Raw genomic sequence first — 12,937 nt, 5'->3', positions numbered from 1 at the left:
TCATTTTGCAAGTGTACATGACCTCACGGACAAAGCGAAGGCAGAAAGTTAAAATGAGTATATCGAAAATAAATCACTCTCGTGACCGAAAAGAACGTAGGGTATCTGAACAAAATCTCAAAGCTCACATAGGCATAGACACTTCCCTGTGAACTTCAGGAATCTTGGCTCATCTAACTTTTGCAGGGCTGAGTGGATCCCCTGCTCCCGCTAGCCGTTTTGGGAGCACCAGCCAACCTCCACACCAGGACGTGGCTGTCAGGGGCCGCTGCGGCGCAGGGACTCGCCCGGTACTGAGTCAGCGCCTGGGCCGAGAAGTTCGGCGGGAGGCGCAGGGCGGGGCTTCCTCCCGCCGACTCCGAGCCCGGCTCTACTTTTCTGAGTCCACGTCTCTTCCTTTGGACAGGCGTGTTTCCCCAGGTCGGGCCCAGCCAACGTGACAGCCGCAGACCTCGGAAAAGGGCGCTCCGCCCCGCCTCGAGGATTTCCCCCAGCCGCTAGGGCAGCGTGGGCCCGCTCGGCCCAGCCCCTCACGGACTGCGGCGCGCGGCTCCCGGGGCCCGGCCCGCTGAACGCCTTGCTCCACAGCCCTCACTTCGCCGCGCCGAGTGTAGCGTTCGCGGCATGGAGACCGGCTCCGACTCAGGTCAGAGGCCCGCGCCGGGGCCGCGGTGGGTTGGCTCTGCCCACGCGCTGGGGCGGTTAGGCCGGGCCGCCCGCACAGGCCGCCGCGTGCCGAGTCCGCGCGGGGAGCGCACGCGGGGCGGGCGGCGACAGGTGGGCAGGACGAGCCGCGAGCGAGCGAGGGCGGGCGGGCGCGCGAGGGGCCCGGCGGGGGGGCCGCTGGGAGGATGGCTCAGCTCTTTCTAAATATAAAACCGGCGTGAGTTGGGCGAGCGCGGCGCGGAGTCGCAGAGCCGCCGCGCGGGCCTGGCGCACGGGAATTCGGCCGCACAGACGGCGGCGGCGGCGGCAGCAGCAGCGGCAGCGGCTCCGCAGAGGCGCGAGGCTGCGGGAGCGCCCGAGTCGCGAGCTCGCGGGGGCAGCGAAGAGCGACGCTCGCGACGCGGAGGACGCAGGCGGCGGCGGGCGGGCTTCGAGGCACAGCGCGGTTCGCGCCGAGTGACCGAAGGCGGCTCGCGGCCCCTGCAGCACCGCGAGCCGCGAGCCCCCCGGCCGCGCCCTGCCCCCCCCCAGCCCCTCCTTCGTTCCCTCCCCGGCGCAACATGGCTGCGGCCGCCGCCTCCGCCTCCCAGGATGAGCTGAGTAAGTGCCGCGGCCGAACCTGGGGCCGCGAGCCGGAACGGGCGCCGCGCGGTGCCTGGGGGCGGCGGCCGCATCTGGGCTGGAGGGCTGGGGCGCCAGGCCCGGTGGGCGGGCGGCGGCCGCGTCGTGCAGGGAGCTGGGGCGCCCGGGCCTGGCGGGCGGGCGGGGCGCGGACCGTCGCCGCTGGCGTTTGTAGGCCTCAGGTTTGCACCGTCACGTTGCGAAATTGAAACTGGAGCCCCAGGCGGAGCCACCTCTGCCCGCGATCCGCCCTGGCCCGGGGTAGGGGGAGCCCGGCCCCCTGCCCACCGAGCCTCGGCTGGCGGGAGGGCCGGAGCCCCGGGGTGACGGGCAGTGTCCGCCCGTCCCGTCTGACCCCGCCTAGCCCCCGGTCCCCGACGGTTGGGCGAGTTCTAGAAATGGAGCTTTCGGGAAGGGGGAGAAGGTGCCTTTTTGTGACACTAGTAATCAGCCGAAAGGTCACGAATAGGCGGTGACCCTCAGGTGGAGCAGGGAGGGCGGAGAGGGTCGCCGGTCGAATCGCAGGAGAAACCACGGGGTGACAGCGCTTTCAGAAAGGAGGGTTAGTGCCCCCTCGATCGTACGCGGTGCAGCCTTCCCGGGGACGGCGGTCCCTGTCTGGGGAGAGCAGTGGTCACCCTGAATCCCAGGCCGCCCCGCCCGCCGCCGGGGTTCGCCTCGATGCTTTGTGGGAAGTGTAGTTCCGGGGCGCCGCCGCGGGCCCACGCTGGGATCATAAATACCGAATTTTCATAGGACATAGGACATGTGAGATAATTTCTGATTGCGTTTTGAGTGTTTTTTTTTTTTTTCTCCACCCAAGGATTTTCTTTCTTTCCTTTTTTTTCCCCCCAATGCTGCCCTTCAGTTTATGGCAAAAACGAGAAAGGTGTTATTTGGAGATGATATGGGTTTTAAATGGAATAAAGGAATAAAGCATGGGTGAGGTGTTGCAAGCTTTTTGAAGCTTATGTTGTTAAGCCGCTTCTGAATTTCCATATGAAAGTAGTTATACACGTAATGTATGTTTCTCTGGTGGTTGTCAGTTTAAAGCCACTTTTATATACATGATCTCACTTTTGCCCTCATAGCAACCTTGTGAGGCAGATAGGTAGGAATTATCCTTGTTTTAAAGAGGAGGCAGGTTTGGAGAGATTAAGTTCCTTGCTGCTTTGACACAGAACTGGTGGAGCAAGAGTACTGTTTGCTCTTTTTGGAGCTGAAGTAAACACTTGGTGTGATCCTGAGCAGATTGGAGAGTCGGAGGAGACAAGGTCTCATGGTGCGATTAGAGATAGAAGCCGGCTAAATAGATTGCTCTTCTGTCGGTTCCACGTGGAAGCACCACCAGGCCTTCTGAGATCAGTTCCATGTTTTGTTTTAATTGTGATAAAAATACACGTACCATAAAATTTCCCGTCCTAGCCATTTTTAAGTGTGTAGTTCAGTGGGATTGAGTGCATTCACACTGTTGTGCAATCATCACCACCATCCATCTCCAGAACTCTTCATCTTGCAAAACTGAAACTTGATACCCGTTAAACAACACATCTCCATTCCCTCCTCCCTTCAGCCCCTGGCGACCATCATTGTACTTTCTGTCCCTGTGATTTTGAGTATTCTTCGTACCTCGTGTAAATGGAATCATACAGAATTGTGACTGGTTTTATTTTCATTTAGCATAATGTCTTCAAGGTTCATCCATGTTGTTGCATGTGTCAGAATTCTTCCTTTTAAAGGTTGAGTGATATTCCCTTGTATGTATATACCACATTTCCTTGTCCATCTATTTGTCTATGGACACTTGGGTTCCTTCCACGTTTTAGCTATTGGGAATAATGCTGTTGTGAACATGGGTGTACAGATATCTCTTTGAGACCTTGCTTTCAGTTCTTTGGGTACATACCCAGAAATGTTATTGCTGGATCATGTGATAATTCTAGTTTTAAATTTTTAAGGAACCACTGTACTGTTTTCGACAGTGGTTGTTGTACCATTTTACATTCCCACCAACAATACACAGGGTTCTAATTTCTCTACATCCTGGCCAACACTTACCTGTATTGTCGGTAGTAACCATCCTGATAGGTGTGAGGTGGTCTGATTTTTTTTCAGTTGCTATGCTGTATGACATCTGAGTTCCTGTTGTAGCACCAAACATATTAAAGTCTGAATTGCTAGCAGGAATGGGGAACAAAACTAAAGGAAGAATTGGATATTCTGAAGTGGCTGAAGTATTTGTGTCTATGCAGTGTGCTTCTGTACATTCAGGTACTGGTTAAGATGCTGTTAGTTAAGGGATTTCCTGGCTCTAGTAGCTAATGGAAAGTTAGGAACAAATAATTTCAATCCTTGCCTTCTCCTTGTTTTGTTCAGTTAAATTGTCAGTCATCAGCCGCAGATATCTGTGGACTTGGTTTCTGTATTTCTTCAGGAGAGACTGAATACGTGGCAGTTGATACCTTAGAATAATTTTTTTTTTTTTTGCGACGGAGTCTGGCTCTGTCGCCCAGGCTGGAGTGCGGTGGCCGGATCTCAGCTCACTGCAAGCTCCGCCTCCCAGGTTCACGCCATTCTCCTGCCTCCGCCTCCCAAGTAGCTGGGACTACAGGCGCCCGCCTCGTCGCCCGGCTAGTTTTTTGTATTCTTTAGTAGAGACGGGGTTTCACGGGGTTTCACCGTATTAGCCAGGATGGTCTCGATCTCCTGACCTTGTGATCCGCCCGTCTCGGCCTCCCAAAGTGCTGGGATTACAGGCTTGAGCCACCGCGCCCGGCCACCTTAGAATAATTTAACTTGAAAGCATATACGTGTACACTGGTTAAGAAGTTTCATATAAACCACTTTTAGTTTTAGAATGGCTATAATAAAATAGGAGATGCTGATAAAATGTGCTTTTGGCCAGGTGTGGTGGCTCACACCTGTAATCCTAGCACTTTGGGAGGCCGAGATGGGTGGATCATCTGAGGTAAGGAGTTCAAGACCAGGCTGGCCAACATGGTGAAATCCTGTCTCTACTAAAAATACAAAATTTAGCCGGGTGTGGTGGCACGTGCCTGAAGTTCCAACTACTCAGGAGGCTGAAGCAGGAGAATCACTTGAACCTGTGAGGTGGAGGTTCCAGTGAGCCGAGATCGTGCCACTGCACTCCAGCCTGGACAACAGAGCTACACTGTCTCAGAAAAAAAAAAAAAAAAAAAAAAAGAAGTAATTTTAAGAATTCTACTAAAAAAGAATTATCCAAATATTTTCTATTATTTATGACTAGTAGATCATAGCAAAAGCAAACTACTAGATGCCAGCATTGTTCTCTTCCACTGACATTTTATTGTAAAAAAAAATTTAAACTCACAGAAAAATTGAAAGTGAACATTCATGTACCCACCACCTAGATTCTGCAATTGATAGTCGAATAACTTTATGATATTTACTATTATAGCAAACTTCGTCATTTGTCCGTCTCAGATTTTTAAAAATTGTTAAACTTTTTTTTTTTTTTTGAGACGGAGTCTCAGTCTGTCACCCAGGCTAGAGTGCAGTGGCGCGTGATCTTGGCTCACTGCAACCTCTGCCGCCTGGGTTCAAGCAGTTCTCCTGCCTTAGCCTCCTGAGTAGCTGGGATTACAGGCGCCTGTCACTGCACCCAGCTAAGTTTTGCATTTTTAGTAGAGACGAGGTTTCACCATCTTGGCTAGACTGGTCTTGAACTCCTGACCTCGTGATCCGCCCGCCTCAGCCTCCCACAGTGCTGGGATTACAGGCGTGAGCCACCGTACCTGGCCAATTGTTAATTGTTAACTTTTAAAAAAAAATTGTAATAGAATACACATAACATAAAATTTCCCACCTTAACAATTTTTCTTTTGTTGTTTTTTTCTGGAGACGGAGTCTTGCTCTGTCGCCCAGGCTGGAGTGGAATGGCGTGATCTTGGCTCACTGCAACCTGCACCTCCTGGGTTCAAGCGATTCTCTTGCCTCGATCTCCTGAGTAGCTGGGATTACAGGTGTTCGCTACCACGCCCGGCTAATTTTTTTTTGGTAGAGACAGAGTTTCACCGTGTTGGCCAGGCTAGTCTGGACCTCCTGACCTCATGATCTGCCTGATCATGACCTCCCATGTAATCCCAAAGTGCTGGGATTACAGGTGTGAGCCACTGCGCCCTGCCTCCCTTAACAGTTTTTTTTTTTTTTTTTTGAGACGGAGTCTCGCTCTGCCGCCCAGGCTGGAGTGCAGTGGCCGGATCTCAGCTCACTGCAAGCTCCGTCTCCCGGGTTTACGCCATTCTCCTGCCTCAGCCTCCCGAGTAGCTGGGACTACAGGCGCCCGCTACCTCGGCCGGCTAGTTTTTTGTATTCTTTTTTTTTTTTTTTTTTTTTTTGAGACGGAGTCTTGCTCTGCAGCCCAGGCTGGAGTGCAGTGGCCAGATCTCAGCTCACTGCAAGCTCCGCCTCCCGGGTTTACGCCATTCTCCGGCCTCAGCCTCCCGAGTAGCTGGGACTACAGGCGCCCGCCTCGTCGCCCGGCTAATTTTTTGTATTTTTAGTAGAGACGGGGTTTCACCGTGTTAGCCAGGATGGTCTCGATCTCCTGACCTCGTGATCCGCCCGTCTCGGCCTCCCAAAGTGCTGGGATTACAGGCTTGAGCCACCGCGCCCGGCCGTGTTATTTTAGTAGAGACGAGGTTTCACCGTGTTAGCCAGGATGGTCTCCATCTCCTGACCTCGTGATCCGCCCGTCTCGGCCTCCCAAAGTGCTGGGATTACAGGCTTGAGCCACCGCGCCCGGCCAACAGTTTTTAAGTGCACAGTGGTATTAAGTACTTACTACTCCATTTTTTTCATGCATTTCAAAGTAAATTGGTGACATCAACACACCTTCCCCCTAAATATTTCAGCACCAGCATTGTTTTAAATGCTTTGCATGAATTTTTCCTCAGAATGACCCTGAAAGGTAGGTAACATTATTATTGGTGCTTTTTGGAGAGAGAAACAGGCTTCTTAGCCTACCCCTGGATCCTGAAGCTGGAAAGTAGTCCCCGTGTCCTCAGCTTCTAGTATGCGCTCACAGCCATCCTTGAGGCCATCTTACCTCTTTGCACCATGGTCAGAGTGTGCGTGATGAACAGTTCAAATCAGATGCATTGCCAGATTCTCAGCTAGATGTTACCTTAATCCAACCGTTTGACTGTTGTTTATCGTTGCTGTTGGGTACAAAAGAGACACCAAAGCCCGCCAAAGGAATTACAGTACTATTGAGGAAGAGGAAGAATATGTGTAAACAGATAAGTAAGGACCAAAATATATGACTGTATGATATGGATAATACTAAAGTAATGTCGTCTGTGATTCCCGGGTCTGTTATTTTGAGATGTGTAGCTGGTAAAACTGCATTTCTATAGATTTCCAGTGAACATCTTCCCTCTTGCACTTGAAGTAATTTACGTCACATCAATTTAAATGAAATCTGCAACTTTCAGTTATGTCTGCTACCACACTTTGTAGGAGAAGCAAAATTGACTGTTAGGGTTCTCTTTTATTTTATTTATTTATTTGTTTATTGGTTTTCGAGACGGAGTCTCGCACTGTTGCCCAGGCTGGAGTGCCATGGTGCAATCTCAGCTCACTGCAACCTCTGCCTCCTGAGTTCAAGCGATGCTCCTGCCTCAGCCTCCTGAGTAGCTGGGATTAGAGGCGCGCATCACCGCGCCCGACTTATTTTTGTATTTTTAGTAGAGATGGGGTTTCACCATGTTGGCCAGGCTGGTCTCAAACTGACCCAAAGTGCTGAGATTACAGGCATGAGCCACTGTGCCCGGCATATTTATTTATTTATTTATTTATTTATTTATTTATTTTTTTGAGTAATATCATTGAGCATGAAAGTTTCCAGAAGGCTGGATGTGGTGACTCAAGTTCGTAATCCCAGCACTTTGGGAGGTCGAGGCGGGCAGATCACTTGAGTCCAGGAGTTCAGGACCAGCCTGGGCAACATGGTGGAACCCTGTTTCTACAAAAAATATAAAATTTAGCTGTGTGTGGTGGCATGTGCCTGTAGTCCCAGCTACTTGGGAGGCTGAGTGGGAAGGATGGCTTGTATCCAGGAAGTCAAGACTGCAGTGAGCCTAGATCATGCCACCGCGCTCTAGCCTGGGTGACAAAGCGAGACCTTGTTTCAAAAAAAAAAAAAAAAAAAAAAAAAAGGTTGCCAAACATAGGCAGGCTATTTTTGGGCTGAGACTTGTCAGCATTTGTTATCCTTTCACAAACTTCATGTTTGAGTCAGTGATTATAATAGAATAATGGTAAAGCTGTTTATGTATTGTGTGTTTACTGTGTGTTCTCATTGTTTTGCATGTATCAACTAATTGAATTCTCAAAACAACCCTGTGAGTTTGGTACTGTTACTGTCTCGGGGTAGAGCTACCCTCCTTAGACAGTTAGAACTTGAACTTAGATTCTCTGATTCCAAAATTTGTATTAATTCTGCCCTACTACTACTGTATTATTCCTGCATGGGAGAATATATAGTTCATAACAAGATCAAGATGGCTTTTTTTTTTTTCCGTGTCTAACTAGTATCCAGAAAGAACCTTCTGTAGTGTATAAAATGTGGCAGTTGGGGCCAGGCACAGTATCCAGAAAGAACCTTCTTTAGTGTATAAAATGTGGCAGTCGGGGCTGGGCGGTGCCTCACACCTGTAATCCCAGCAGTTTGGGAGGCCGAGGCTGGTGGATAACTTGAGAGCAGGAGTTCAAGACCAGCCTGGCCAACATGGTGAAACGCCCATCTCTTACTAACAATACAAAAAAATTAGCCGCGTGTTTTGACATGCGCCTGTAGTCCCGGCCTCCTGGGAGGCTGAGGCAGGATAATTGCTTGAACCCGGGAACTGGAGGATGCAATAAGCTGAGAATGCATCACTGCACTCTAGCCTGGGTGACAGAGCAGACTCTGTCTCAAGGGAAAAAAAAAAAAAAAAGGCCAGGTGCAGTGGCTCACGCTTAATCCCAACACTTTGAGAGGCTGAGGCAGGTGGGTCACCTGATGTTGGGAGTTCGAGACCAGCCTGACCAACATGGAGAAATCCCATCTCTACTAAAAATACACAATTAGGCAGACATGGTGGCGCATGCCTGTAATCCCAGCTACTTGGGAGGTTGAGGTTTGGAGTTCCTAAGGTTTGAGGTCGGAAGTTCAAGACTAGCCTGGCCAACATTGTGAAACCCTGTTTCTACTAAAAATACAAAAATTAGCTGGTTGTGGTGGCACATGCCTGTAGTCCCAGCTACTCGGATCACTTGAACCTGGGAGGCAGAGGTTGCAGTGAGCCAAGATTGTGCCACTGCACTCCAGCCTGGGCGACAGAGTAAGACTCCTGCTTGAACCCCGGAGGCAGAAGTTGTGGTGAGCTGAGATCGCATCATTGCACTCCAGCCTGGGAAACGAGTGAAACTCCATCTCAGAAAAAAGAAAAAAATATTCTGATGTTGTTGAACAGAACATAGTAGATTTTTGAGTAAGTTGCCAAAAAAGAAAACTATTAGTTTTGACTGTTAAAGGCAGTTCTGAAATCTAGTTTGTAAATTAGTTAAGGTCAGAGCCTGTAGCTTTCTTTTCTTATGCTTGGAGTGATTATGACTATTGCAAATGAAAAGAAATTCAGTGCAAGACATGTGCCTAGTTTTTCTGCTAATATTATCTTCTGCCACTTTATGGAAAAGTTGACATTATAGTTAATATTTCAGCAGTGGGTTGAGAGATTTCTGACAGGGAAGGAAGCATTTGAGACTTTTCACCTGGTCAGCTGTTTAGTGGTTTCGTATTCTGGTCTTTATAATTATAAGTAAGGCATCCTTAGAATCTGATCTTCGTTGGGATAAAGGCAACTCACGAAGGAGCAACAACGTGTAATCTTAAAGGATGCACTATTCAATTTGACCATTTGACATAGCTGTGGGAAACTTCAGCTGCAAAAGTTGGCCAGATAATCAGCATGTCAAGTGTCTTCTGAGAGAGCCTCTGCTAGTGCTGGGACTCCTGGTGACTCTTTTAGAGGATGAGATGTGGGAAGCTGTGTGTTGAACATGATTCTGTGGCCATGGTGAAATAGCCCCTAAGAGCTGATTGCTTAAATGACCAGAATACAGGCTTCTGAGCTGATCTTTGTAGAAAGGCCAAGGCAAGCCTGTATCATTTACATTTTGGTTACTTAACCAAATCGGAAAGTTAAGATGGAAAATGGCCACGGATATTTCTGTTTTTTTTTTTTTTTTTTTTTTTTTTTTTTTTTTTTTTTTTTTTTTTTTTTTTTTTTGAGACGGAGTCTCGCTCTGTCGCCCAAGGTGGAGTGCAGTGGCCGGATCTCGGTTCACTGCAAGCTCCGCCTCCTGGGTTTACGCCATTCTCCTGCCTCAGCCTCCCGAGTAGCTGGTACTACAGGCACCCGCCACCTCACCCGGCTAGTTTTTTTGTATTTTTTCGTAGAGATGGGGACGGGGTTTCACCGTGTTAGCCAGGATGGTCTTGATCTCCTGACCTCATGATCCGCCCGTCTCGGCCTCCCAAAGTTCTATTTTTTTTAAAATTAATTTCCATTCTGATTTTTTTACTTTCACTGCATTCTGATTTTTTTTTTTTTTTTTTTTTTTTTAAACAAGAGTCTCACTGTCTCCCAGGCTGGAGTACAGTGGCACGATCTTGGCTCATTGCAACCTTTGCTTCCCAGGTTCAAGTGATTCTCCTGTCTCGGCCTCCTGAGTAGCTGGGACTACAAGGCGTGTGCCCTCACACCTGGCTAGTTTTTGTATTTTTTAGTACAGATGGGGTTTCACAATGTTGGCCAGGCTGGTCTTGAACTCCTGACCTCAAGTGATCCGCCTGCCTCAGCCTCCCATATTGGCTTGAGCCACCGCACCTGGTCCACCACATTCTGTTTTGAATTATGCTTTCACTAAACTATAATACGTAATAAAGGCCAGTGTCAGTGAGAATAGTTGGCACAGGAGCATTGACCTTGTTCAGAAGGTAGATGTTAAAATTGAAGTCAGGTCACTGCCAGTGTTCTCAGATGGTTTGATCCCTGTTGCTGAGATCTCGTTTCAGGCCTGGCCTTGATGCTTCCCATCTTATATGGCTTGTTTTGCCCACATATTTTTTCAATTCAATAAGCAAACTTTTGAAATTGAGTAAATAATGTATGGTGCTGTCCTCAGAGGGCTTATAATTCAGTGCAGAGACAGATTTATATGCAAATATAAATAACTTATACAAAGCATGGTAAGTAAACTGCCTAACACAGTTCTTTGGAAACCTCAAGAAATGAGAATGGTATTTGAGGCTAAAGGAAAAATAGCTTGAGCTGAGACATGGAGATAAGAAAATATGCAAAACAAAAACCGCTGAGTAAGTCTGTTGTGATGGGAATGGGGGTGCTGTGTGAAGTACTGGGAAAGGGGATTAGCTGTGTGGTTTGAGACTTGGCCCATGCTGCCTTTATGATTTGGGATATTGGACAAATTACCTTACTTTTGCAAGTCTCAGTTTCTTCCTCATAAAATTGGAATGACAAGAATCACTCATAGTATTGTTAGAATTAATGTATGTGAAAATGTACTGTATAAACACTTAAGCTCTTATAAATTATTATTTTTGGTGTGGTACGGTATAATAGCAGATGATGCTGTGGAGATAGGTTGGGACCAGTGTGTTGTAGGAATGCCAAGAGAACTAGTTTGGACTTTGTTCTATAGACAGTAGAGAACCATCAAAGCTTTTAAGCAGGAGCGTAACATGAGTAGGTCTGTTTTATAAGGGTAGCAGATGGCAGTGGTGTAACACTGATTGCAAGGATCCTGAGACCAAGAGCCGCAAGACTAATTAGGAGGGTATCACAGTGGCCAAGTAAAAAGAAACTTAGGGTCTGAGTTGCGACAGTGGAAGGGGATTTGGCAAGGAGTTAATATAATCTAAAATCCCTAAAATAGGGAGAAATTGTTGGCTAACGAGATGAGGGTTATTAAAGAAGGAAGGAGTTAGAGATGAATCTAAATCTGACCTGAGACTAGAAGGTGGGAGGAGTAAGGGAGAGTGCAGCCTCTAGACAGATTTAGGAAAGTGAAGAAAAGAGAGAACAGATTCCACAGATATGTAGTTTGTGTTCAGCAGAAAGATTATTTGTTGAATGAATGGATTGAGTTATTGAGGCCCCATGTTGTTTAGGGAGACTGTTGTGAGTAGTGGCTAAAACCTCTGGAATTGGAATCAGAGACAGTTTTGAATCCTGATTCTGATACTTCTTGTGTTCTTGAACAAGGGACCTAACTTGTGGGCCTTGGTTTTCTCATCTGTAGAATGAAATAATAAAACTTACAAGATTTTTTTTTCTTTTCTTTGTTTTTTATTGAGACAGGGTCTCTCTCTGTCACCCAGGCTGAAGTGCAGTGGTATGATTTCGGCTCACTGCAGCCGCAATTTCCTGGTCTCAATCCATCTTCCCACCTCAGCCTCCTGAGTAGCTGGGACTGCAGGTGGGCGCCACCACCCTGGCTAATTTTTGTATTTTTTGTAGAGACAGGGTTAGGCCATGTTGCCCAGGCTGGTCTCGAACTCCTGTACCCAAGCAATCTGCCTTGGCCTCCCAGAGTGCTGGGATTACAGACGTGAGCCACCGTGCCTGGCCAGGATTGTTTTAAGAATGGGAAGAGATAGCACATGTTGGCACATGGATTGCAGGTGTGTGGGAACCTTGGTTCTGAAGCTAGGGAGATAGCGTGGGAATGATTCCCATGGTAGAGTTGTGGGAATGGGCATATTCTTCACAGGCAGCTGACTGGGGGCCATGCATATACATATTTAAGAGTGAGAGGAAGATAATCAGAGAAAGGAGATGAAGAATGCTGAGAGAGGACAGCGGTGGCTAGGGTTATGTCTGTTAGCCATTTACGTTCTCATATGTAATGTGCTAAAAACATGTATACATGTTTAGTAACACTGCTTATAAAACTATTGTATAATTGAAACACGTCTAACAGTTTATATATTTATGATATATGTACATACATACACATGTGATAAAATATGTTGCATTGGTATTTGAGATTTTAAGTCTTCAGCGAATGATTAGCAGTGTATTTTTTGAAGTATTAGCATGTTCTCAGTAAATTTGGTTTGTGGACATATGCCTTATTCTTTCTCAAATTTGGTAGTCATTACAATTTTTTTTCCTCATACTGAATTTGCAAAGCAGGGCATCAAAGATCTAACGAGAAATGAAAAGTGTTTTACTTTTTTCTTAACATGGTAGCTATGCATATACGTCTGTTAATTGTATTTTTTTGGTTCTAAATAATAGATTCTTTATACAATTGCATTTGTACGAGTGGATGAACATACCATTGGTGATCCCGAGGATTTTTGTCAAGATTGGATAAACCATGTATCACATTGATTGTAGAGGTTAGTAGATTTAGTTCCTTAGGATGTGTGCATTTTTTTTTTTTTTGTGGCAGCGTTTAAAAATGCATAGGTTATCAGGTAGCAATTTGCCCCCAAGATCATCATGTTTTTGTTTTTTTCCTTTTCTAGCTATCAGGAGATAATTGGTTAAGTTCATGTTAATTTACAAATGCCTGAAGTCTCTATTCTCTGTGA

At 47.2% G+C, this 12,937-nt stretch overlaps 1 protein-coding gene across 4 annotated transcripts in view; it reads left to right on the top strand.

The window, feature by feature from the left end:
- Window positions 1-357: 357 nt before the first annotated feature.
- Window positions 358-12,937, top strand: part of ECPAS (Ecm29 proteasome adaptor and scaffold) — a 130,063-nt gene continuing 117,483 nt past the window's right edge. The window contains exons 1-2 of one of the 4 annotated variants that reach the window (XM_030919233.1): window positions 381-646; window positions 12,639-12,742. In XM_030919233.1, coding sequence (XP_030775093.1) covers window positions 12,721-12,742 — 22 coding nt within the window. In that variant the 5' untranslated portion in view covers window positions 381-646; window positions 12,639-12,720. Of the gene's footprint in view, window positions 647-869; window positions 1,267-12,638; window positions 12,743-12,937 lie in introns of those variants that run through there. The other 3 variants (XM_030919232.1, XM_010361349.2, XM_030919230.1) reach the window with 3 other exon arrangements.

This window comes from Rhinopithecus roxellana, chromosome 16, assembly GCF_007565055.1.
Source record: "Rhinopithecus roxellana isolate Shanxi Qingling chromosome 16, ASM756505v1, whole genome shotgun sequence".
NCBI classification, from domain to species: Eukaryota; Metazoa; Chordata; class Mammalia; order Primates; family Cercopithecidae; genus Rhinopithecus; species Rhinopithecus roxellana.
Note: the sequence above shows the minus strand (reverse complement) of the source record. Positions and strands in the feature narration are given on the sequence as shown.